We start from the raw sequence: 27505 nt of genomic DNA, 5'->3' as shown, positions 1-27505 counted from the left end.
AGTTGCCTCTTCCCCTCCCCCTAATTTTCTCTTTTACGTAGTACAGTCGTTATGTTGCATTAATACAATCCCTATTACATATTGTGGATGACTCCGGCTTTTACGGATACCAAACTTTTTCTTGTATTTGTACTTCGTTAATATAGAGCCTCACTCCCCAGAGAGCGGACAGGGTGCAAATGCACCGAACTCATTGACTGCCTCAATTAAACGTTTTTCTTCCCTGTATTTTGATTGCAAGGCAAGCTAAAGGCAGCATAAAATCATAGATGCCTGAGAGATGGGTTTTGTTTGCATGGTTTTGTGAAATTCAACCACAAGTATTTTTTCTTTATGCACTGGTGCTAGGTTGTCAAATGACATAACCAGGAACTGACTGATGTTGGCAGGTTGTGTGATGTCGTGAGACCACAACATTCTCAAGCTGGCAGCTCCTGCCAAATTGGGGAATCGAACCTAGAACCCTTGGATTCCAAGTCAGACATGCTACAGAGAAGCCGTGTAGGCATGCTTATGCGGCTTGGTTAAAACAAGGCATTATATCTGGATTGGGTGGTCTTTCACACAATGCAGTAGCTTATGTCTGTATGTCAGTGCATGTAATGTAAGAGATAATAGAGGCAGAAATTAAGGTATTATTGATTAAGCGAGCAGCAAAGTGCATGTATGCAAACAAAAATCCTTAACGGGCACTGTGGATACAAAAGGTAAAGCTTGAACCAAGTTAAATAGGGGCAATATATGCTAGCACACTTCAGTCGCTTTTAACTGAACCAAGTAAATTGGGAAACTTTTTTTTTTTTTTTTGCTATTATGAATGACACCTTATACATAGTAGTTTTGCCTTCAAACCAAAGTGTTCATAGGCCCCGATGGGTGGCCTAGTAGTTGCGGCACTCAGCTGCTGACCTAGAGGATGAATGTTCGATCCCAGCCTTATTTTGATGGAGGTGAAATGCAAAGTGCCTGTCTACTTTGTGATTTCAGTGCACATTTAAGAACCCTAGGTAGTGAAAATTTCTGGATTTCTCCACTACAGCATCCCCCACAGCTTGAATTACTTTTGGATGTTAGTCTACATAAAAGAGTCCATATTAGTGAGGCATGACTATTGACTTGCTAAAATTATGATTTATTTCAGCTTGTGAAACATTCAGTCTCCAGATAGCTGTCTGTTTTTGCACAGTGATTACAGCATCATGATTTACAGTTTGCATAACTGTTAATATCTGTTTCTGGACTGCCCTTGAGCTGTTCAATTGAGTATTGATTAGGTTCGTTGTGGTTGCACAGGTTTGTATGTTTTTTAAGCCTGTGGTCTCAACCTGCAGCATTTTGTAATTTATCTTCAGTACTGACATAAAAAAAATCTGTGTAATGGTACAGTGTGGGCAAATATTATCAAAGCATTCCTGGGCTCATGGAATCATGTTGAATGTATGGCACCTAATGAGCTTGTAATGCAAGCCTTTTTATGTAACAGCATGCTGCTTATGCACAGAAGCCATGCCTCCAGAGGGCATTCCTGAATGAATGATTTAAATCGGCAAATTTAACCGATTCATAATATCAGATTGGCATTCCTGACTGTTGACTGTAGTTTTCACGCGTCTCGCTATCGACGTTTGCATACCTAATGACTGACTCAGGGTAAGCACATATGGGGAACCCAGATTTTTGGCCAAGGAAGCTACAGTCTGGTATTGCATAGCTGTTAAATTTACTGATTTTAAATCTCTTTTCCAAGACTCCTTTGGAGGTGGTGGACGAGCTACCATTCTGATTTTTTAAAATCATTTATGCTGGCGTTTTGATGAAGCAGTGCTGCCAGTATTATTCCGGTGTGCTTAGCATACTGAGGCTAAATGCTGAGCCGGTGCATATACAGGGCCTTCCACTCTTAATGCGAACACATCGGCTGGTGGTCGCTCAATTCAAAGCGCTATTGCTCCTGACCTGTCTGCACGCCTAGCGAAGGGGCAGGCCATCTGAAGCACCGCCTCCAGGTCCCTAAGTGCCTGGACCACATTTGCTTTGATGTGCGGCTGTGTTGGAAGCAATGGCGCTTTGAAGAGAAGGGCCACCTGCTTGGGTGTTTGTACTAAGGGCAGACGAGCCTATGCGTCCCAGCGTGTCAAGCATGTCCCGTTTGACGGTATGCGCAAGCGGAAATGTGGTAACATGTGCAAATGCCCTTTGCTGCAGTGAGCCATCGTGACGGATGTTGCATAATATAAGCACCAAGGTCTGAATAAAGTAGTTCCTTGGAAGTATGAGCTCGGATGTAAATATGCGACGCATACAAACAACTGTCACACGAAGGAAAAAAATAAAGAATGGATGAAAAAGTGACTACATGCGGCACCTCCTGAGCCAACCACTGTTGCAGTGTGGGTTTTTAGATAAATACAAATTGTATTTTAAATTGCATAAAGAACTTATTAACTTGAAAAAGATTGTTCTCTTTTTTCTTCTTTTGTGGTGTCGCTTAGCATATGCTTTTGTATTTTACTTCCTTTCTTGCGTCCCCTTTTTTTGAATATTTTTTATTATTTGTCATCGGCAGATATCCACTTGTGTAGCGAACTAACGGTAGTCCTGTGTACAAATACGCCATATGGGACAGGTCGACTCAAAGAATTGCTGTGCTCACATTTCAGATGACCTGACGAGGGTTATTTTATCCGAGTACCCAGGAGTTCCTGGTTCAGACTACATCAATGCCAACCTCATTAAGGTACGAGACTAACACAGTTTTTGTGTCTTTTAAAGTGGCCCATATGCTATGTTTCAGCCCTTTTACTTACTGCAGTTCAGAGCATTGAAACCCAGAATGGAGAACTTGTCTTAAATGAATACCGCTAGCCACAAGGTAAAATTATATGCAGTAGACATACTGCCTAGGGGTTTGTTTGTTTGTTTGCTTTTAGTACACCGATTACTTCAGCATTGGAATAAAAGATGACTGCAAATTCCAGCATTTTTATGATGTCTTAAAGGAAAAAAGGGAAGATCTCTTATATTATTCTAGCAGGCAGCATAATGAGGAGGCTTGCAGTCGTTCACTTGTCTTGGGCTGTTGGGGCTTACTTTGAAGGTGTTAAAAAGGCATATTTTCTTGAAAAAGTAAAGTAATAAAAGCATCAGGCTTCTTCCCTCTGTGCTAGTGGCTAGCTTCTAGTATTATAACTATATGTAACAAAGTGAAAGCCTCAAAACATATTAAATCAATTGCACAGTGTATCATAGCTGCGACTCTATGCAAGTATTTCACCTGGTCGTGTTCTTCATTGAGTGCCTCCTTTATTTTTATATTTTAAGCAGCGGTATTAGCACATACAGCATTTCAAGCATTATTCTTAGAACATTGTGTTTGTTAGTCCATAACACTGTAAGGCACAGGAATTCTTACTCTGTTTGAGTTAAATGCATAACATGTGGCTGTGGTACATTGTTGTCAGCCAGGCTACACTGATTTTAAGGCAGATGCCTCTTCACTAACCCAGTCCCATGCCACTACAGCCACCTTTATCTCACTTGTCCACCTAGCTTTCCGCCATTCCCTGCTATGCTTTTCTTTGGAATCTGGTCCATTAGCCCTAATGACCACAGGTTATCTTGCCTTCTCATTACGTGTCCTGCCCCGTGGTACAACATAGTGGCTGGGACACAGTTTTACACTTTAACTCTGAAGTAACTCCTTTAAGGCTTATTAAAGGCTCTCAAAGGCTCTGTTAATGATTTTACAGCATTTCGGAATCATGGAATCATGAGTTGCATTCTACTAAGGAAGTGAAGCAAGTTGGCAATTCCTTACTTCGTATTGTAAGGCCCTGGCTACTTGGCCTGGTGTGAGGCTTCAGTGATGTTCCACTTGCTGTCAGTTTGCTTATGTTGTTTCAGCTCTTGGTTTATGCTGTGTAACTTACATGCACTGTGTTAACATTTTTTTTATTTTTGAGTGGCAAGTTGAAAGGATGATTCACTCGTGACACCCAGGGCGCCAGTGGCTCGAGAGCTTACATAGCATCCCAGGGACCACTGCCGACTACAGTCATGGACTTCTGGAGAATGATCTGGGAATGCGAGGTGCAGGTCATCATTATGGCCTGCAATGAGAAAGAATCTGGAAAGGTGTGTTGTATGCTGCAGCTGCAGCACTGTCGTAGAATGCATTACAAAGCTGAAAAGCATGCTTGCAGCCCTCGTATTTCTGCTGCTGCTGAAGATTCTACATATGAGGCGTTATCTCACACAACTTGATCCTATCTGCAAAAAAAACGTCATAGTTCCTTTGTTATAATTGTGACAGGATTGTCTTTTTCATCCTGTCGCTTTAGATAAAGTGAACTGTTCAGTTGATTGTTCTTTACTTAAAATGGGAAGAGCGACTGCATTTGGAAATACTGGGACAGAAATTTTTTCCCGTGAAATGTGCATGGTTTAAAAGAATAAATAAAATGCATGAAAATAATTGAAATAGTATGTGTTTTCTGAAGGCACTTACTCCAACACAAATACGCGGTGCGAATATTGTAAAAAAAAAAAAGAAAAGAAAACCAAGCATTAAAGAAGTTGTAAATTAAGGGGGAAAAAAAATCTGTATTGACTATATACCACCACCCATTCCGGAGCATTCCTTGTTGTTGAACTCTTGCGGGTAGAGGTAAAACAGCAAGAACACACAGAAAGAGAAAAATAAGTGAGTGTGCATTACCACTCAAAAGCAAGATGAAATTGGAAGTACGCCTACCTTGGACCACCAGTTGAAATTCCACGGTGACCGTCACCTGAATAGTCATCAGAGCTGAAGTGAGAGCGTGTGAAGTCACCTTCCTGAGCCACACAGATGCTGAAGCTGCTTGACATCAAACTACCGCCTGGATGGGCTACGTGCTCCAACACACAGGAATTTGAGTTTGGCAGTGCGCGCGAAACCATAAATCATATGGGATCGATGACTATGGGGCGGTCCCAAAAGAGTTAATGAATCAAAATAGTTACTGCAAAATGCAGAAAAATTGCTTGGAGCATTACACTAATACACTGAGTGCACGCTTGCACCTTGCTTTGAGCGCACTACGGCAGAACCTCAACATGATGGATGCGATGGATGTTTTAAAAGTTGCTGCATTGTGGCAAAATACAAACTATTCTGGGAACGAAGATATTCTAAAGGACCCATTAGATGGCGCAGCACTGAAATTGCGCTTTGAAGGCATCAATCACCGGTGATTAACACATAGTGGTGTGGTAAAAGGTTTAGCAGCTTATACCCCACCATGGTGGATTAATGTCTAGGGTGCTCGATTACTGAATCCAAGAAGGTGGAATCAAATCCCGGGAACAATGACTGCTTTTCGATGAAGGAAAAAAGCAAGATGCCCGTGTCTTGTGCAATGTCAGTGTACGTTAAAGAATCGCAGATGGTTGAAATTTCCAAGTTCTACTACGGCTTCCCTCATAGCCTGAACCACTTTGGGGTGTTAAACCCCATAAACCAACCAGTTAAGAATGCGTAGAAGTTTATGAAACATGTGACATAAAATGTTCAAGCCAAAGCCAATAATGTGCACTTACATTCAGCTGCTTATATCATTCATTATGTGCAAATAACAAGCTTTGTTCTAAAGCTTATTCAGACTTGATGTATGTTTTAGCCTGGCCGACTTCAAGAGCCATGCAATATGTGGCAACATGCTGAAGCCTACGAAATGGCACAGAATTGTCTCTGCTTCTGTGATTTATACACCGCAAATAGTGGTGGTAGATGGCATATGAAGCAGTTTGCAGAATTGCATCATCTGAAATCTTAAGAATATTGCACTTGTTGGCTGTTCTGAAGCATCTGTTCACCGTTGTTTTGGACAGTTGATTCCTACTTCTTGGTTGCAGATTATGTTATTTGTTGCCTCCGTTTGACTCAACGAATTGATTCGGTGAATTATTTCGTAATCCCTTTAAAGTTTAATATATTTTTGAACTTGGCTGTATCCCTATACTCTGCTTCATACATTAAGTGCAACACTGCCAAAGCTAGAGCTGTTGTTAGCGCTCCCTGCATCCGCAATGAAAAATAGTGCCTGCTCTTGACGAGAAGAAATAATAGTTGCTTTGTCTGCAAGCGTAATACATCTTAAATTTGCCATCAACTCCATAAAAAGCACCTTTTTTAGGGAGAGAAGATTGGATTCGGGGAATTTGTATGTTTTGTTTGTCGTTTTCGTTCGTGTCGCGTTTTCGCTGCCCCGCAACCCTGCCAGCGGTGCCCTCCGCGCTGCGCAACGCAGCGACCTCGACTGCCTCTTAGAAGCGGATTTTTTCTATAAGATCCGCACTGCGAAGATGTCCAGGTATGCGAAGCAAGTTATTGCAAACGTATGCTCAGAATAGAGCTCGTTTCCGCAGAAACCACTCGGCCATGAAACGAGCGCGTAGTGATACGCCTCTTTTTTTTTTTCTTGCTGACAACTTGCTTAGCTTTCGCTGCGTTGCACCTGATGTATGAAACGGAGTTATAAGTGTTTGGTTCCTGTAGCAGTGAAGTGGCAGAATGTAATGGAGGCACGTCTTTCTTTCCTTCTTTTTTTTTCTTCATTCAGTACAAGTGTGAACGGTACTGGCCTAACGAGGGAGAGAAGAAGCAATATGGAAACATCACCGTTGAACTGGTGAGTGCAAAAACAAACCTGGTTTTATCAATCAGTGTTAATAAAATGCAGTCAAGGGCCAGTTGGTAAGCACTTGTATTGACAGATTAAGCATGTTGTAACATATACTGTCAAAATATTTGGGTAAGCCACTCATTTTATTGTTTGGTAATTGAAGTGGGGATTACTGATACAGTTAGTGGACGTCGGTGGCCTTTTGGTAGAGCACCTGCCTCCCATTTAGGAGGTACTGGATTCAATCCTCAGTGCAGTAGGTACCTTCCTGTTTCCTTATTGGCACAAGATTTCCCAGAGAGAGAGGTGATTTAAATGCTTGAAGAAAAGGAGAAATGTCTCTGGTCAAACTCACTGCAGGAATTTTCTTCACTTACGGTGACTGGTTGTGCAGTAGGCTGTATTGCAGCAATTTCTCGTTTGTGTCTTTCCATTTGTATTGGTGCTCAAAGTTATTGCACATGCCTCTTCACAAGTCCACTGGGAGTTTCACAAGTCCACTGGGAGTGTACTTGCAGCGCGATTTCTTAAAAGTGCACTACAGAGCATTCTGGAAAATTTCGCTTTTATTTTATTTTCTGGGTTTCCGTGAATAAATAGATTTAGTTGCAGGCAACATAGTCACAAATTAAGCCCATGGCATTAAAAATCCACCTGCACTCTGGTGTGCGGTGGCCTCTGAAAATATTATAATCCATGAAAATACCGGAGGTATTCTTCAATAATGCTTTCAGACTGGACATAAGTAATATTTTGGTAAAGCCACTACATTAGCTGCAGTTCAGAGATTTAATCACCTAAACACAGGCGTGGAGGTGCTGCTCCATTTGCTCCATTCTGCTCCAAACTGCTTTTCCTGCTCCATCCTGCTCCAAATTGCAATATTGCTCCAAAACTGCTCCAAACTGGCTGCTTCGAGGTTCTGCCATCAAATTCAGCTGAACACTGGAACAATGTAACAACACATGGGGCAAAGGTATAATGCATCTTGCACTGGGCTTAATAGAAATCAAATTTTTGTAAAGGAGAAAAGCATGGAGCATAATAAATATTTGTTCACAAGTAAATTGTATGAGCCACAGTCGATTGGAGGGAATTAATTGCAAAAAAAACTGCACTGTGCATGTGACATAGTATTTCCTCCCAGCCTTTATCGCTGGTGGAGAGAGAAGTGAGAGCAGCAAACAAAGCAGATAGCGCAAACTACTGTGAGCTGTTAGGAAACTTTTCCAACTGCAAAAACTGCATGAGTGATTCTAATGGTTCTGCTCTGAAAACAAGACTTCACCATCGACCCTCTTTGTCAATGACAAGCTGGTCGGGCCTACGGCAGACAAAATCATGCTTGTAACATTTATTCATTGGTACGGTAAAGGTGTCAATCACTAGGAAGCTTCTCAATAGTGTTGGAAAGCCAAACGGGGCCTTTTTGAAGATGAACGAATTTCACCAACTAGCCTGCCAGAAGACTGCTAGCCTATGCCAAGATGTTAGAAATGAGCCCCAGCATTGCTCAAGCAAAGAATGATGAACTGTTGGCAACATTTGAATCTACTAAGTCCAAATAGGCAAACGCTTTAGGTCTGAGGAGGTGTTCAGTGATGAAGCACGCTAGCAAGTGTTCCATTTGCTGCTAGTCTATTGCAGGTTGTTGCTAATTTGAGCCTGTGTTATATATCTTTACATGCTTTGACTGCTTGTCTTGTCAGAGATGAGTGCGAAGTTGGGAACTTGCATAAAAAGGAATAAGATTAGATATCTTGTATTAGAAAGAGAAAACTGCAATTATCAAAGGTGTTTGACCTTAGAAACTTGCTCCAAATCATAAAATAAATGCTCCATAATTCTCGTTTTGTTGTTTCAAAGTTACTCCAAAATGGCTTTGTTCCTGCTCCCAACGCTGCTTCAAAATGCTCGAGCCAGCTAAATGTGTGCATGGTAGGAGTACAATTTCTTTGTAAATAAGTTCCACAGTGTAAAGAAGTGTGGGTATAAGCAAGCCGGCTGACTAAAACTTAACCAACTGTTGTTGTTATGTGAATCATTTTAATTAAAGGTTTGTAAATCTGTTAATCATTTTTCATTTTATTGGTAGCTGTAGCTATGTCAATTATTAGATTTCGACAGTACAGTGCTCTCATAGCTAAGGGACTAAATAATTCTGGTACTTTTGGTGGTACTTTTGGCATGTTAAATTAGGCAGCCAAGATTCACCCGCAGGCACCACTCAGTGGCCTGTGTGTTGTGTCATTTTCTACGGCAATTGGTAGGAGTGGTGACATTTTGTTGCCTGCTGCCAGTTTTCCTCGTAACCGCTAAGGCAGTGAACAATTTGGATGCAGCTTTGAAAGTGATAAGCAGCATTGGCTAAGTGTTATCAGTTCACAAAGTCACCATCACCTTCCTGATTGTGTATAAGGCTGATCTTCACCTTTGTTAATCTCTGCCAACCGAAGAGTAAAAGAAAAAAATTGTATTAATATCAGATGCCAGAGTAAGAGGTAGAAAAAAAAGTACAAAATGCAGAAAAGAATTGGCACAACCGTTTGCACAAGACAACTTGTAATCTTATCTTTCATTTATGATACATAGCTTTAGTCCAGTTACCCCTGTCATTAATGGTTTGTGGGGAACATGAAGCATATCTTATCGCTTGCTTGGTCAACCATATCTCAAAGACTGCCAGTGTACAATCACCCAGAAATGCTTTTGGAACATGGAGGACACCCAAATGCTGAATTTCCTTGCTTCTCATATGTGTGGTCTAGCATTGGTAAGTGCACTCTCACGGATGCATGTTCGAGTTTTCAAGCTGTAAGTTGCTGTACCTCTTGTGCTCTGAAAACATTTATGTACACCTATGCTATAATGTACATATGCTGCATGCATTGATGCATGAATCGTCGAGGTGTTGCTTTGGCCTGAGCAACTGCCAGTACCATCATGCATAATCCCACCGATCCCTCTTCTTTTTTTTTTTTTTTCTTACATGCCTTTCTGCCTTATCTTTGAATTTTAATTGATAGATTCATTCACTCACAGGAGGTCCCCTTTATGGTTATTATCCTGGGACCTTCTTCTGTAGAATTTTATTGAGGTATTTCATGTGTACTGTATGGAGGCAAATAAAAAAAATTTAAAAATTAAAGAAGTGGCATTTATGGTGTTGGGACACAAAAAGGGTATGTAATAATGGTTGAAAGAAAAGGCGGTTTCAGGATAGATCTAAAGCAGATGGCAGAGGATATTGGTATGAGTATTCCTGTAGCTTACACTTGTTTGAAGTGTGTTATATATAGTGTGGTCTTAACATCATGGGCACACACAGGTGAAGTGGAAGCAGGTGTGCCCGGACTTCTTGCTCCGCACACTGCGTGCTCGCTGTGGACCCGAGGAGCGTACCCTGTGCCAGTTCCACTACTGGTCATGGCCAGATCATGGCGTGCCAACATCTGTAGGGCCCATCGTGGACCTGGTGCGGCTGGTGCGCGACTGCCAGGCCTCCGAAGCCCTGCCCGTACTTGTCCACTGCAGGTGAGTTTTGGGAAACTCTTAAGCAACTGCTAAGCCTGCTGGCAGCAGGGCTGCCAGTACGGATTACAAAGCATGCGCTTACGTGGTTGGTGGTAGCACTTGGTTGAAAATGGAAGAAAAGACAAACTGAATGTTGTAAGTGCGAGGTTGCTCATTAATATGTTAGGTAGGTATAAGGGGCCATGAGGCATGTAAGGTGCTCGCTGTATAATGGTGGGTCTCTGAAATGTCCAGCGGCTTAGAGGAGAGTGTAAAGCCAAGGTGGCAGGGTAGATTAGGTTCTGTAATGAAGAGAAAGTGAGACACCTGTTGCACGATGTCCTGATGGCTGCTGCAGTAATTAGTGGCATTGTGAGAACTGTGCAGTTCTGGGTAGTTCTAGAGAAGCAAAATGCACTGCATTGTTAGTCTTGTTGATATTGCAGCTTGCTGATGTTGGTTCAAGAGGAAAAGGCGTACTCCTACTACTAAGAAAAAGATTTGGAAATTGAGTATTCTTTCCACCATACATTTTATTTATTTATTTATTTACAATACTGCCGGTCTTCTTCCAAGACCATAGCAGGGGGCTTTTAGTACATTTCGAGCAGAACATATGTACATATCTTTCACGGGCAGCACAACAGGACATAAAAGTACACATACGAGAAAAGAGGAAACATTACATGGGCTAAAATCACATACAAAGCAAAAGGATCAGCAATACAAAAAAATACTTCACAATGCAGTGCACGTCGCGTAAATCACAAAATTGTACACGTGACCGTATTCCTATCAACAGGTAGCAGGTACGGCTCTTGCAACGCTATCATAATTTGTTAAATGATCTACTTCTGATATGATTTCATACTTGTTGTGATGATGACGTCGAGAGAATTAAGCGGGCTAATTGTCGTCGTAGATGCCGAGTGTGGGATGGAATTTCATAACTGGCGCTCTGTCTTCAGTTGTCAACGGGGGAATGTGTAAGGGGTGGCCTTGCTCATCTTGCATATTAGGCTGCTGCCGTTTCGTTCATTTCTTGAGCCATCTTATTTGTTTTGCCAGCAGTACTTTGCATCACCATAATGGATGGAAAACATCATTCTTCTAGTTAACATGTATCCGGACACTTTACAGTGATCCATGACAGCGTTCAGTAAGCTTCTACGCCAAGTAAGCATTAAGTCAAACTGCAACATCAGGTCTCTCTTTCTTTTTTTTTTTTTTTCACTGGATACAATTTTTATCTAAAGAATTTAAAACCTGTAGTTTGCTACATGGTTGCCTCCTTCTCAATCAATGCCTGATGCGCTTTGTAGGTATAGCAAATTACGCTGGTGGGTGGAAGCAAAATTTATATCAGTTTCTTTTCATTGCTGTGTGTTGTGAAGTGTTTGGTTTTAGTTTTAAATTACCTGTGTTGATATTCGAAACAGTTTGAAAATAACCTTTAGTAATAATCGAAACTATTCAGTTTGCACCCAGTTTTTCATTATTTTTATTTGTATTCACTTTTCACCCAAAATTTGGTGAGGCATGAGGTGCTCATATCTGGCATGTTTATACACCACTACCAGCACTTACGATACAGATAAGATACAATTAAAACAGTCAAATCCAGAATGCCACTGCAATGTTAGCCATATAACACAGTGCAGTTATTTGTCCCTTGAATTGGCACTTTTTGCGGTGAGGTTCTGCTTCAGTGAAATTTTTACATAAAAGCAGCTGACCCCTCCCCCCCCCCCCCCCCCCCCCCCCCCCCCCCCACGCGAATGCGTTAACATCAAAATTTCTTTTTTTTTCTCTATAATGGCTGCTGAAGTCAATTTGCAATTTCATTAGGGTTGCTGGCACTCCCTGCGGAATTAGGTTTAATGAGTTGGCACAAGGTCATGAGGATGCGATACACTGCATATCCTGCAGCTACTTTGCTATCGGCGCGTGGGCTCGAACTTGGTGCTTGCAAATCTCGGCCGGCTGCTATTTTAATGTGGCTTGCAGCTTTTTCATTAGCTTAATTCACTGACAAAGGCGTAATGAAAACTAATTGTGTGTCCATTTTAATGTGAAATTATTGTGCTGAAGATGACAGTTAAAAACGTTGGGCGTCTTATAATAAGTGGCGGCTAGTCCCAGCATGCTTCTGCTGCAGCTTCAGTGCGGAGCAGACCACGTTAGGCTTACTGACACCAAGTGAGTGGCGTGCAACAATTCATCGTCACTGGGTGTGTTGGCAGTGGTGTGTTGTTGCATGGAGCATTGAACATTGTCCTAAACATTCTTTTTTTTTTTTTTTTTAAGTTTCTGGTGCACCAAGTAGAGCCACTGATTACTTCTCGCACTTCTTTTGACAATAATTAACAATATCTAGCCACAGCAGTCTTTCTTGTCTTACCAACCTACGAAGTTTCCTCTGAGCTATCCCAATGCTCTCATATGCGTGACTTAGCCAAAGCATCTCCAGGTTCTTTGCTGAAACCGCGCTAGGAAAATAAATCTCTCGTAAAAAAAAGCCAGAACAAAAGCTGCATACACGCAATGCCTTCTGCAATTGGCTGCCTCGTGAGTTACTTCCGGACACTTAAGGAAATTTTCTGCAAACCCAGAACCTGAGTGATGCAATGAGTGCTCATCACGGAGTAGAGTCATTGCGGTGGTCTTCACTGCACTGACACCTGCAGGTGTGGGTTTCCTCTATGTTGAGCTAGCTCACTCACAATCTCCTTTCGAATCATGACTTCAAACAAAATGTCATAGTTGACATCGGCTTTGTTGTATTGCATACGCTGCCACCAGAAAGTGAGGCGGTTCAATGTGCACGTGAAGAGCAAGGCATGCAGGCGACGATGGAACATTAGGGCCAATGAAGCGTAAAGGTACACACACACACACACAAAAAAAAAGGAAGCCTGAATCCAGTTACGCCGCAAGGCGATGGCTGTGTGTAATTGGGGGGGAGAGTTGGGAGACGCTGTACTAAGCCTCTCCCATATTGCAGACGAATTAGGGCTCTGAAAATCAGTGACACTGTGAATACATTTAGTTTGCTAGCCGTCCCGTATAGATTCATTTACAAGCCTTGCAGGCTTCACCTGCACAAATTAAAAATGGAACTTTCTAGCTGTGTGCCTGCAATTGCTGCACTTTGCTTCGAACTGAAGAGGAGGAGGAGAAAACATTTATTTACAATGAAATGATTTGGGAAGGAAGTTGCGTATGATCCTATTCCGGGACGCCATAGTCAGCTACTCTGACAGTGAGCGGCGCAGAAATATTAAGAACCGTTAAATAGCTATACGACTTCGATGGTGACAACTGAGATTGTGCCGTTCTGTTTTTAATTTTTGTTTAGTTGTGGCGCCTCAGTGTTGTTGAGTGCCTTTTTTCCTCCCTTTTTTTCGCAGTGCTGGATGTGGGAGGACCGGGACCATCTGTGCCATAGACTATGTGTGGGGCCTAATGAGGGTTGGGGTGAGTGCTGAAATCCTGCTGCATTCTTTGGCATGTTGCATGACACATTATGCACCTGCTTACTTGTTTCAGGGGGAGGGGGCACAGGTCTTCATAGCAGGGAATTTAAGAAAATATTCATTTTTCAGTTTTGCCATATTCGAATTCAAGGGATTCTTTTCCACCAACAAGTCAAGTTTGGAGCTTGCATATTTCTTTAAAAAAAAAATTGCCCATGAAATGTGCTACTGCGGCCCAGGAACTTTGTAAGGGTGCATCAAAATTTACCTGTCTTCTATGCCTGCACATTTAAAAACTGACTTCTATAATGCGGCCATCCGGCCTCATTTGATAGTGCAGCTCTCTGCCCTTCTTTTCATACAATCTGTGGTCGTTGCCGCCAATGCCAGGGGGACGGTGGCATAGTGGGGGACGGTGGCATAGTGTGGCGTCAGCACGCGGTCTGGCAGAGTTGGTAATTAGTGGCATTAAACACAGATCCTTGTAGGTTTTATTGGCGGCGCTTACCGCAAGTGATTAGAGAAAAAAAGCTAATGGGAAGGCTGCCAGTTTCTTGGTCGCATATGTGCACGATCAAGAGGTGCCGACAGGGAACTTCTGATCACATGCAGATGATGCTGGTCGGGTGACGCTGAATGACAGCAAAATGGCGGGGGTTGCTGTTGGAGAAGCAGTCAGTGCTATCCAGTATGTGCGAAACCCTCAAAGGACTCGGCAGTAGAATTCAAGCACATTCCTCTGATTAGGAATGCAGCTTTGGGATTAAATTAAAAGGCAATTTTTTTGTGTGTGACTGAAAGAAATAGTTTTTTTTTAATTATACTATGAATTCATTGATCTACTTGAAAACGAAGATGATATTTGAAGTCAGCTACTTGAATCAGGCATTGCAATTTGAAGAAGATTAATTCAAAATCAAGAGGTAATGTTGTCAGCAAAAGGACCTGCTATGAAGCAAGGCATCAGTTAAAAAATCTGCATCTGAAGAAGTTGAAAAACCCTGCCCTGCAAAGCTGTAAGAATTGCCATTGGTATAAAATATACTGGGTGCAGATTGTTTATTTCCATCTCTGAAAACGTCTTTTTTTTTTTTTTTTTCTCTTGTTTCTGTTCTTCGCTCACTTTACCTCGCTGTGAGCACCCAAGTTAACTGGGCAGCTAAACTTCTATTATTTGCTCATTTTGAAACTGCTTTCAGCATGGCACTTTTTACATGTGTGTAGTATTTACCCATTTATTAAAAATAAATTTCTGATGGCCAGCTTTTTTTTTTTGTTTGTTTCAGCAGATGATGGCAACAGATTTGTAAAATTTCTGATGGCCAGCTTTTTTTTGTTTGTTTGTTTCAGCAGATGATGGCAACAGACTTATAGTATCCATGAAACTAACTGGTCTACAAGAAAAATAATTGGATATTGAAATTGATAGAAAAAAATAAAAGTAACATGAGTGTGCTATTTCATTAAATTTTGTCTGTAAATAAAGTACAGCTGAACCCCGTTATAAGAGACATGGATGTAACAGACAGTCGGCTATAAGAGACACCATTCACCCAAATGGTTGGCCACCCTATGAGTTTCATTACTTGGACCTCCTTTTTAACAGACATCGGATGTAGAAGACAACTGGCTATAAAGGACAAATTAGCCTTAAAGTTTGGTACTCAGTCTTGCTTATAACAGACATTTTAATAATATATGCGGCACCATCCATCGCCAGGTTCAGTAGCTGCTACGGTGAAAATAAAAGACACCGTTATTATTAATTACAACTTCAGAAAACAAAGAACGGGTCAGTCAGCTATGAATTGACTGAAAGAAGCCCCTGCAGTGGGAATGCAACATAGAGAAGCTCTTCAGGGTTGCCACGAAGAGCACAAGTGCGACTGCATATGCGAGCATTGGGAGTGCGCGTTGGGTTCTCCAATTTGTAGAGCTTCCTATCACGAATTATCATAGGTGTGTCCACTAGTCTGAAGAATATAGCGAAAATTGTCTATTATGTTGCATTTCAGTATGAGTGACAAATCTATTTAGTAAATGCAAAGAAAGTGCTCAGCTGATGGCGCGGACATAAACAAGTCATTGTGTCTAGAATGCGAGACACAGCTAAGCCAAGATCAAAACAAATGACATAAAAACACAAGTGGTTCTGCTCTGGTGAGGGCAAATAACTGCTCTGTTTGCTGTTCAACCAGTTTCAACTCCACTCAGAAATGCCTCGTTTGCTTTTCATTTATTTTTCATCTCAATAGCGACAGTCGCAGACAGACTTGTTACTCACAGCCACTGTTACCCTTTGTCAAACAAGCATAAATTTCTGAGGGATATTGCTGCTGGTGATGTTTTATAGCTTTGGCTGCTTCTAAAACCTTGGTGGTAAGCTAGTTATTTTTACGATTTCGTGGCTTTTTTTTTTTAATCGAATTCTTGTAGTGCTATCAGACACATAACTTAGTTGCGAATCGCTAGTTGCGGTGCCAAGTCACATCATGATCACACTTTGCAATCACTGCAAACATAGTTTGCACATCCAGCCATGAGGCTCTTGTCCTGATTTTCAAGCTTGGAGAGGCTGTGTTGAACAGCATCAATGCAACCATGAAGCAGACGATTTACAACTATTTCAGCAGTAAATAAATGTAAGAAAGTTGCAAGGTGTAGTCAGTGTGGTGGTCCACCAAGCAAATGCAATATGTAAATGAAAGCTATAATAACGCTTTTGCGACATGATGTATCGTTCTCTTTTGCGTATTTTAGCCGCAAGATGCCTGCACCGAAATGAGGTCTTGTTAAAAAGTGTAAACATGGTACCCTGCTTATAAGAGACCTCTCATGTAAGAGGCAAAAAGTGCTCCCCAGTGCATGTCCCTTATAAAGGGGTTCAACTGTATATTAAACTCTTAATACCTACTGTGTCCCCTAAACATTTATCATGTGGCATTATTTTTATAAGCATTGTGGTGAAACATCTTCCGAAGAACATTTCTCTGTTACAAATTTTGAAGAGAATCTTGTGCTTTTGCTTGTCTTAGTTCTTTGTTACATTTTATTGATACATCTAGAGGGCTTGTCTTGATATTAGTAATAGACTCCCTTTCATATGTTGTGTGCCTTTGCGGGGTGTGCGTCTGTGTATTGCAGTTTTAATGGGCCTTTGATGGGCCACCATCTCGATGGTGGCCATTTCTTGTATTATAACAATAATACAGCAAGGAAGATTGAACAAATGCTTTACTACACAGTGTTTACACAGTGTTCCCTATACCCTTGGAATATGCAGTGCTCTATCTAGAGAACTCAGATTATGAAACACCGTGTGGTTCTGGGTGGTTCTTGTATTTCATGATATCTTATTCTTTGAAGAAGCTTAAAATATTCTTTTTTGGAATGGTATTTTACTTTTTCAGAAATTGACAGATTCCTTCAGCTTGTACCAGATCATCCGAGAAATGAGAATGCAGAGGATAGCCATGGTGCAAACTAAAGTAAGTGCCACAGTTCCACCTTTTCGTGGTTCTTTTCAGACTTCGTAACTGTTGCTTGTCACATGTGAATAAGAAGCAGACCTCTGTGAATAGGAAAATTTTGGGTGCAAATCGAATTGGATACTTTTTGGTATATTGCCTTCTTAAAGATGAGATCTTTGTGAAATCAGGCTAGAAAAGAAAACAGAAAACAGATTTATTAAATATGTATAGATATCAAATTGTTGCATGTGAAGCGATTGCGAATGATAAAAGGTCATGAATAGAATAGGACATTTTCAAATATTTTTGAAAAAATAAAGATAGCTGAAAATAAGGAGAAACATTGTCCCACAAAACGCAGCTATGAAGAGGAAGAGATATATTGCAAACAATTTTTGTTTTCACTCATACCTTTTATACATGTTATATGTATTGTTATACATGTACGTTTTACTAGTCATTTAATAGCGAAGCAGGAATCTTGTAGCAGTAGTAGCAGTAAACTATTTACAGTAATGATTGCTGTTAGTGATAAAAATGTTATTACCCTACGTTGACATAATGTTCACGTAAAAAAGAGAGTTTACCGAATGCTGTCATGAAGCATTGTAAGATGGAGAGGTCTTTTCCGGAGGAGTGATTTCAGTGGTCAGTGGATGCGAACTTCTGTTTATTATTATATGATCTGTGTTCCAGGAACAATATGTACTTGTTCACCGTGTAGTGGCTGCCCTTTTCGAGCAGCAGTTGCGAATAATTGACAGCCACACATATGAAAACCTTGACGAGGACGGAGAGCCGCTGCTAGGCTCAGGGGGCAACATTCAAAGTAATGACAAGATATATGAAAACCTTGAAGACCTTGGCCTGGAAGACAGAAGTGGCGAAAAAGAAAACACTGAGAATGGCAAGTATATTTTTTTCTGTCAGCTTAGGTGCTCTGCATCGCATTTTCATTTGATGCCGACAGTGGCATGCGGTCTGACTTCCTTTCTATTTTTTTTTTCTTGCAGACGAAAAATGTGATAAGGAAAAAGAAGTAGTTGCTGGTTCCGAAGAGTCCTTGTCGAAGGCTACGCCGTCACAGGAAGCTGCACCTGCCTTGACTGGCACTGAGGATGCCGCCCAAAAGCAGGCTAGAGCTAGTCGCTCCATGTCGTGGAGCCCCGAGCCAAACTCTGTAGCTACATCATCATCCGCACTGTCGTCCTCTGATGCAAGAGGAGGCTCGCGCAGTTCAATGATAACCGATGATGAGGACAGTCAGTCTTGCAAGGAGGATTCTGTGCAGACGAGGAAGTGCTTCACCAAGAAGAAGAACGGTGAAGACCAAGGCAAGGCTGTGACTTTGAGTCGTGTGCGGAGTCTCTCTGCAACAAACATTTGCTTAGAGGATGCCTCCCAAGAGAAAGCAGAGGCAGTGGAAAGTTCCGGAAAAATTGTTGGGAAAGCCACAGTTATCCGCCGTCCCAGCATAGCCAGGCTCAAAGCTCTTTTCGAGAAGTCTGACTCTGAAGAGGTCAGTGGTGGGGAGGCGAGTAGAAGGCGACCTGTTTTCCGGAGTTACAGCCAAAGAGTTGCGCCACGGCGGCCTTCAGTGGCACAGGTGCCCGACGGCATAGAGACACCGTCGGCGTCCAAGTTCAAGCCGCTGCTATCCAAGCGGAAGAGTTTGGGTCCCTCGGCTCGAAAAGCAAAGGAGTTCCGAGATCAAGAGAAGAACCAGAGACAGCTGGGAGCGAGTTCTAGCACAGCTCCCAAAATGGAGGAGCAACCTGCGAGTGCAACTTCTGCGAAGGTCAGTGCTACCCCCGTGCAAATGGTGAGCTCATCGAGTGACACCAGCGTTAAACCGCCAGTCCTCGTGACAAGTTGGTGTGGTGGCGATGGTGGTACTGGCAACACCAACAGTGCGTGGGAAAAAAACGTCCTCTACAAGTCATTTAGCAGTTCCAACCTTGCTGGCCTTGCTTCGTCACAAGGAGGCTCTGGCGTTCCAGCTTCAAAACCCCTCTCTGGAACTTCGAAGAGTTCATTTTACAGCAGCGTTTCATCAAAGATTGGTCAGAAGTGCGATCAACCACCGCAGTTGCCAACGAAAAAGAGGACAGTGCAGACCTTGTACACTCCTCTCCCATTCTACACAGTTGACACAGCAAGGAAGTCTCAAACGCTTCCCGCTATTAGTGGTGCTGACGATGGACAGCCTTCGAAGAGCGAGCATGTCGCAAGCAGCATCTATGATTTCTTACCAAGGAAGAATGCTGACGCACCTCCCCGGCTTCCACCAAAAACAAAACTGAATAAGCCGCAGCCACCTATTGTCCCAATATCAGCTTTGAATAACACTTACGTAAATGTGTCCGACATGATTCTAGCTAGAAACGAGCTGATGTCTCGTTTATCTGATGGCCGGTATATGAACGTTAGCCAGGAAGCCAAGGAGAATATGAACCGAATTGAGAATGTGATCAGGCAGCATCCTCGTGGAGCTATAATTGATCTAACATCTAGGAAGTCGTTCAACGATCGCATTGCTTCAGCTTCTGTTTCAAAGTACGAGCAGGTATGGGATGGAAAGACCTTCGTAAAAAGGAATCTCGGTGGAAATGAGGCCGAAGCAGCGAAGGGCACTGTTGCTAGTCAGCCTGTTAATGTTGAAGGAGATCCGCGGTATGCTGCACGTAGAGATGGCTGTGAAGGTGTCACATTCCTGGACAGCTCCAGCAGTAAGGAAAAATCTGCAACTCTTCCATCTGCATTTCGCACCCATGAGCATGCTGGTCATAAAGAGCTGTTTGCTAGGCAGGACCCTCTAGCTGTGTCTTCATCAGACATAGACACCTCGGACATCTACACAACGCATGACGAAAGATCGGGCACAGAATATGACACGCTGTTTGCGGAGTCTAGTGATGCCACTGAAACTGATGCGCCGTGCGAAAAAGATGCGACATGGAAAGGTTTGATAGGTTTCCATCCGAGGCATGCACAATCTGTGCCCCTGCAGTTGACGAAGAATATGCCTACTTCACACACAGAGGACCGTGTTGTGAGAATACCCGACACAGAAGTGAAGCGACCTTTGCCAGCATATGAGACCATCTACCCAACGCAGACCGGTCTTATCAGCAGTGGTGGCAGGACCCTCTATTTGGCTGGAAATCCGCCCCCGAAGCCACCACGCACTTACGGATACTGCAGCAGTAAATACGAAACAGGGCGCATTGGTGCAACTGTGGGCTCACCAAAGAAAGTCCAACCTCACGAAAGCATCTACCAAGTACCTCCACAACCAAGAACGACGCCACACATGATATCTCGGCCACTCCATCGGCTGCCACCATCGTGTGATCCGTTGGCTTTTGCACCATCGTCGGTGCCAAACTTTGGTGCTGCCCCGTTTGTTCCCCTGTACCACCCACGCCAGGGAGTGTCAGCCATCAAAAGCTCCGATTATGAAAATGTGTATGCCTGCCGCTCGGCAGCCGTAGTCGATGCACAGGCAGCGAAGCAGCAGGGTACACGCATTATAAAGCACCACTCCGAGTACCGTCCCCAAATCAGGGCACCTCGACAGGACCCCGTGGAAGCCACAAGGCCCGGAAATACCGCACCACCTAACAAGGCGCCACTGCAACACTCGTTCTCTGATGCCAGCATCTATGAAGCACTTCGTGGTTCGCTCTCTCACCAGCAGCTGCAGCAAGAGCAGCAAAGACTAGCAGACATCCAGGCCCAGTATGCAGTCGTGGTGAAACCAAAGAAATCTGGCCTGCAGAAGAGCAAGACAGCAGTGTCAGAAAGTGCACTTCTGGGACCCTCCGCTCCTCCACGGTGTCGGCGGCAGCTGCAGCAAGACTCCGCTGGTGAGTTGTGACATTGTAGGCTAAAGCTGTGTGGTCATTGTGGCAAAAATTGGAAGTACACATGCATTCATTATCCTTTCTTCTCTTTAGATTCTTCCGACGGGGCAGGGTGCAAGGTAAGCGTGCCATTTCTATCATAAAGTGTTGTGCGAGTTTCTTGTGAGCCACTTGCTTTGAGGCTCTGAACTCATCGTTCTGTCGTTATTGCGTGGAACCATTGCTCTGCCTCGTACTGAAAGAAAATGTTATGATTATCAAAACTTTGCTTTGTCTTATTGAGTCTGTTGTCACTCATATTTGCCAAAACTGCCGACATTTGGCGGTACGATTCAGCTGGCGCCACTTATAGTTTCATAGCTGACAAGACGCGTTGCCTTCTCTTTCCCAGGTAGAGAAGCAGGGAGCTAGCGATGATGTCGCGCAAGTTCACGTGAAACCCAACAAGAAAGGGTCGAACACTGCGAGCAAAAGTAAGTGTAGATATAGATGATGAGGGCCTTTGTTTTGTCTTAGTATCAAGACTGGGACTTCTTTCATGTGAGATGCGAAACATGCCTCGTCGTCTTCCCTTTCTTTTTTTTTTTTTTTTTTATGCAGGCCAATCCAAGGAGGGAAGCTCGAGTGGCAGCGAGGGCAGTGGCTTCATTTCGGGAACTCTGAGCAAAGCATTTGGGAGGTTGAACCCTTTCTACAAGGTAAGCAAACTTTGACATAACTGTATTTATGGGCACCAGTGACAAAAACAGTATGTTTGCAAAGCAAGAACTAACGAGGTATGAATATTCGAAATTTTGAATACAAATCTAATGTGTTTTTTATCCGATTTGTATTCAAACTGATATTCGGAATTTTTTGAATATTTGAAAATTGCCGAATACACCGAAATTTTTTTAATTATTCGCGGTTTTATCTCAGATGCAGACAGTTGCCGCACAGGTGTTCATCCGATAAAGTTACCATAAATAAGTAGATAAAATTACAAAAGAAAATAATTAACAGTTTGGCAATTCTTCAGGCCCATTTGAAAATTCGAGCTTTCAGTTAATTTGGACGATTTATTCTGGCCTCTTTAAGGCTAAATTAACTGCAGTTTACTGTTTTCAGCAGCAATGTGACAGCTCCACCTAGTTTCATGCAGGTCCTTCCTTAAAAAAAACGATATACAGAATCCTGTATAAAATTTAGTAGGGCATATGCTTGTGTGTAATTCGACTAATTTTATTATCAAATACCATGTGAATTACGAAATAAACAAGACAAACAATGTTTGCTATTCCTTCCATCTTCTTTTTTTTTCCCTTATCAAATATTCAATATCCGAAGCCATTTTTTCCCCCATATTCAAGTTATACTTGAAAATTTCAATATTTGCACACCCCTTGCAGGAAAAAACTTTTGCCATGAACTGTGAGCAAATGGCTGTGAGGAGAAATATTTTGAGCTCTTAGCCAAAGTTGTTCTAGTCTCTAAAGTAATAGCTTTTTCAATAGTGAATTCATAGTTGGTACACCATGTGACTGCATTCTGTAATAGGTGCCCTGGGAGTAGTAGGTGAGGCAGGAACTGTTTTTGTTTGTGCCAAAATTCCTAATTTCTGGTGTCATTGAGAACAAGCCATGACAAGTCAAGCATTTATGCAGGCAGCTTGAATCGATTTCGTCCTGAAGTAAACAAAAGAGGCATCGTAAGGTAGAGAGCTTCTCACAAGATAGACTTACCTGAAGTGCAGACAGCTTACCAAAGTAACAGGTTTCTGGCACATTCAAGCCTGACACTGCCAAACAAAAATCTAAAATTCATGTGGTGGAGGTGAGACAGTTTGTAGAATTTGTGTATACATGCGTGAAGTTCAGCAATGGTGTGATATATCTGAAGGAAGTCAATTTGGTGCAAGCTTTTCATAGTAGATAGTCATCAGATTTGTCATTCACTGTTAATTAACCAATAAATGACACTTGTTGAGAGGTCTTGCTGCTAGAATGTTGACCTTTTTGTTAGTGCACCAAATGCTTTTTATGGAAGGTAATCATTAGCCAGTAGAAAGAACTTAGGAGTGGTATGCAAAGGGTTTTTAACTAAATGCAGTGGATCTTCTTTTTTTACAAAGTAAGCTTCTGGTAACTCAAACTGATGCTTTGATCCCATCAACATTGCGTACGTTGAAGAGACTACATTTAATTTGAATTTTGCATACAATTCAAATTTTGGGTCCCCTCTGGAGTTTGAATAGTACTGATTGTTGACTATAACAGAATATGTGTAACCTTGATATAACAGTATGTTGGCACTTTTAATGCTCAAATTGCAAAGGTGCTCCCGCAGTTGTGAACAGAAAGTGTCACTAGAGCTTTTTGTGAATCTCCATTGAGGAATTTTTTAAACACAGAACTGATGGAAAATTCTTTCATGGGCTGTACATGGCAAATAGTTTTTAAATGTCTGCTTTCGTTTCTTTTAGCAGTGTGTTCAACGAGTTTTGGTTTAGTGATAAGCAGCAGGAAAGACAACGAAGAGGAGTTGACCCTGACATTTGCAGAACATTGACTTCACAACAAAGTGAAGCAAAATAATGCATGTGTGCTACAGGGCTGGAATCAATTGAAATTAACACACCCTGGTTCTTACTCCTTGAGTTTGCTTCTAGACATTGGTATTTAATCCATTTAGTGGGTGCATACTTTACAGGTCCTTTTGAAGGGACTGAAAACTTACCAAAATATGTCATGGCATTATGGTAGAAAGAAAAGATTTTGCCTGTAATGTAATGTTGCTTGCATGCACTTAAAGAAACAGGATTGATAATTTTAATTTGTCATCAAGAAATTTGCAGAAAACGAGCCGACTCGACATCCAGCGGTGAAACCTTGCCATCATTGCTATATTCCTTCATCACCATATCTTACTAAAACTTGTATATTGTTGAGTGTATCGTGTTTTTGCAGTGTGAGCTTCAGGGTTTAAAAGGGCTCTCCTGGGAAAACCAGTGTCACCTACATGGCATGTGCATAGGGCAAATCTTGTGGTCTATCTTGTGGTCTGCGCATGTGCGACAGTATAGGGCATATACAGAAGGAACGATTGCGCTCCACCGAATTCCTGGTATGAAGCCCAGAGGCACTGCAGCCGCTTTGCCATTGTCGAAATGTTATGTCATGCACCATGTGACAGGTGCATAACAGATAAAACAAATAAATTGCATACGCCCTTGAATGTGACTCAAATCCAGCCGCTGAATTATACAGCCACACAGCCTGACGTTGCACGCATTAAATGGCCACTTTCTTGCGCTGTGCATCCGTGTCTTCTGGAACTTCCATTCATGCGCAATCAGTCACAAAGCAGGCACTTGCAGATCAGTCACATGCAGGCACTTGTACGTGGAAGCCAAAATTTCAAGATGTGGCCGTTTAAAAGCAAAAGTGCCTAGTGACCGTTGCTCATTGCGGCGCACGCTGTCAATATGCTTTAGGGGAATCCCTCTAGGTGGAGCAGATTTGTAATAAAGAAGTAATTCCTCGTTACTGTCTACCTGATGGCTGCCATAGGCTACGGGAGCACAAGAACTCGCCAAGGACTGGCACCGGCTCCAACCTTCCCTTACATTGCAGAAAATGTAATAATGGCACGTGTCGAGCCCTTTTGTATGACACGACTGTATTAAAACGATGTAAGGACGCTATCGCCCGACAGCTCATAGAATCATATATTGAAAGAACGGGGTCTGGCTGCGTTAGTTCTGTCACCATGGTGCTGCACAGTAATGAATATGCCTTTTTAGATAGATATGGAAGATTATAGCTCATCTCATGATAACTTCCCATCACCCGCTGCATATATATTCTGTGTGTTTGCATGAATTAAAGCATTGTTGAAAGTGTAGCGCTGTCCTGTGCATCTTTTTTCTCTGCGTCGTTTTTTAGCGCTGCAAATCTTTTTAGTAACTATGAACCAACAAGCCCAGCTTGGAGTCTTGCTACGATACAAAGAAACATGTGCAGCTTTCCGTTGTAGCCGTATGCTGGTGCTGGGGTGGATGCTTATGAGCAATTACTCCTTCATTCCACTCTCCCTTTAGGTCAGAGGGGAGGGGGCAGCTGCATGCACTGGGGGCTTCCATCAATTGAGCCGCCTGTAACCTGATTCGCATTGCCAACCGCGCCGTGCCACAGGTCATGACGACTTTTCGAACTGCTCAACATGGCAGCTGTGGGAAAGAGCAGGGATAAGAGCAAAGCCTACCGCCTGCACTCCAGGCCTAGACTAGGAGCTTTCATCACTCCATACCTTTCGCCTGCAAATGCCACTCAGCTCATGCTGATCGATGCACTAAACCATTAATCTTAGCCCTTCCTGATGTATTCATGTTACAGTAGACTCGCATTAATGTCAACTTGATTAGTAGATAGGACTGAATGTAAACAAAACTACCAACTGGTTCGCATGTGCTTTGGTGAAGACGAACTCTTGCAGTGACCGCAAATGACGGTGACCCAATGTAATGGCATTCACGAGGTGCCTGCATGGCACTAAAGGAATAAAAATGTGCAATGCTCCTGCCCGAGAAACCGCACCCCCACAAGATGCTTCCGAACACTTTTGCACAAAACTGCAGACGTTGCCTGCTGGGAGCGCGAATTCTTGATGTGAAGCTTACAAGTCACATGCCGCATATTTTTTTCCCAGACTGAAGGGCACATATGCACAATGTGCACCCCGCCGTTGACTTGGGGCTTTAAAAAACTTAGGAAGAGCTGCATTTTCAACAGACACTGTGTCACAGCACTTTTGTGCATTGTGCAATAAATGCTCCGTTTGCAATTATTCTGTCTTTGGGAAGCTGTTTCATTCACTATTCTGATATAACATATATTTCGACACACCTAGCATGCTTACCTATCTATTTTGGGGGAATTTGTGGTATGAGAAACAAGTTCATGTCCCTTCGAGTTCTTCGGAATCTATTGTATTCATTTAGCTTAATTACTCTTTAAACTTTTGATAGATGGCTCCACAGTATTTTGCAATCCTTGATTGAAGTAACAATTACAGTCCGCAAAAAAGGTTGTCACAATTTTATAAAATTATTTAATTACTGTGTGCTGGATTGGACTGCATTAGGTTAGGCTTTAGTTATCACTTGCCACAGTGTTCACTGATTTGTTATAGTGCTCACTGGTATAGTTTCTAGCATCAAGAGCACATGCTCTGATTGAATAGTTCTTGGAAAAAATCATCTAAGGGATTTCTAACACAACCATTGCAGAGTTGAGGATTTCCATTGAACTGATAAAGCTAGGTTCTTAAAATTTAGTTGTCAATTTTTTTAAGTAGCTTCATGAATTGCATAAAAATGGGCATTTGCTCTGTTCGGAAAGCTCTTGACAAAATTCTTCTACAGGATTCCTAACATAACTTTTGCAGAGCCAAGGACTTCCATTGAATCAAAAAATCTAGGTTCTTAATATTCAGTTGTCAGTTTTTTTTTAAGTAGCTACACAAATTGTGCTGGTTGCTCATGGGCAATGTTCTGATTCTATCCTGGTAGTACACTGTCTGCTTTTTGGAGTATTAAAGCACTGCATGCTACTTTAATGCATGCTGCACAGCTTGGTTTTTGGTGACTTCGACCTCTCAGGACATGCATATGGTGATAGGAAATGATTTTTCGGTTTTGTCACAGTTTTTTTTCTCTCTCTCTCTCTCGTCAGAGCAACTCTGGAAGTTCTGAGGAGGCAAAGAAAAAGCCCACGACCCAACCTGCAAGTGAGTGGCCATCGCCTATTCCATCTTTTGTTTCATAAAATGCGAAGTTTTTGCGTGTTGCATGACTGTGATGTCAAAGTCATCTGAATCACTACAGTCGCTCACGTAGTGCTACCTTAATGGACTATTTCTGCAGGAAAAACTTTACTATAATGGACTGAGGAACATGGGCACTTCACAATATGAAAACTCAACTGCATTTCACTTTTTTTTTTAAAGACTTCTTGCGTGTGTTCAAGCACTGCCTAAAATTATACCTTACTTAAGCAGTGGTAAGCCATTCCTGCATTTATATGTTGGAGGGAAGAGATGCACTCATACACTAAGTGTTGCATAAATGAGCACCTCACCTCAGCAGATCCATTGCACGTCCCCTTGTATGTTGTTGACAGACTTTTCATTCACATCTTATGTCACGAGGTAGCAGTAGCTGCATTGGTGAACCCAGCACTGCCACCGCTAACTTTGGAACCTCACTACTTTGCACCTTTTTGTTTCCTTCCGCACTGTCCTCTTTTATTTGGACTGCCGGCATTTTCAGCCGCCTTCTTCTGGAAGTTAACTGAAAGTAACTGTGAGTTCTTTCATTTGGCCATCTTGTTCAGTGCAGAGCATGTTTGCTAGGACTTGAAGTTGCTCATTTGGTTTTAACCAGGAATCGCACAGAAGATGGTTGGTCATCTGCGGATGGCTGCTTTTGCAGGCAACAGCGCCACACTTCGGTAGCATGTGTGTGAAGGGAAGCAAAA

The 27505-nt window shown here is 42.4% G+C and overlaps 1 protein-coding gene across 3 annotated transcripts in view; it reads left to right on the top strand.

The window, feature by feature from the left end:
• The window catches only part of LOC146207605 (uncharacterized), a 29361-nt gene that overhangs the window by 1443 nt on the left and 413 nt on the right, over positions 1-27505 (top strand). For all 3 annotated transcript variants that reach the window (XM_084589057.1, XM_084589049.1, XM_084589038.1), the window contains 12 exons: positions 2661-2737; positions 4000-4134; positions 6603-6671; positions 9994-10199; positions 13589-13655; positions 17065-17142; positions 17821-18031; positions 18138-20993; positions 21084-21109; positions 21382-21463; positions 21591-21688; positions 26702-26756. In XM_084589057.1, coding sequence (XP_084445183.1) covers positions 2661-2737; positions 4000-4134; positions 6603-6671; positions 9994-10199; positions 13589-13655; positions 17065-17142; positions 17821-18031; positions 18138-20993; positions 21084-21109; positions 21382-21463; positions 21591-21688; positions 26702-26756 — 3960 coding nt within the window. The remainder of the gene's footprint in view (positions 1-2660; positions 2738-3999; positions 4135-6602; positions 6672-9993; positions 10200-13588; positions 13656-17064; positions 17143-17820; positions 18032-18137; positions 20994-21083; positions 21110-21381; positions 21464-21590; positions 21689-26701; positions 26757-27505) is intronic.

The sequence above is a fragment of the Amblyomma maculatum genome, chromosome 1, assembly GCF_055883805.1.
Source record: "Amblyomma maculatum isolate TAMU_Amacu chromosome 1, ASM5588380v1, whole genome shotgun sequence".
In the NCBI taxonomy this organism is placed as follows: domain Eukaryota; kingdom Metazoa; phylum Arthropoda; class Arachnida; order Ixodida; family Ixodidae; genus Amblyomma; species Amblyomma maculatum.
This window is presented reverse-complemented; position numbering and strand designations above follow the sequence as displayed.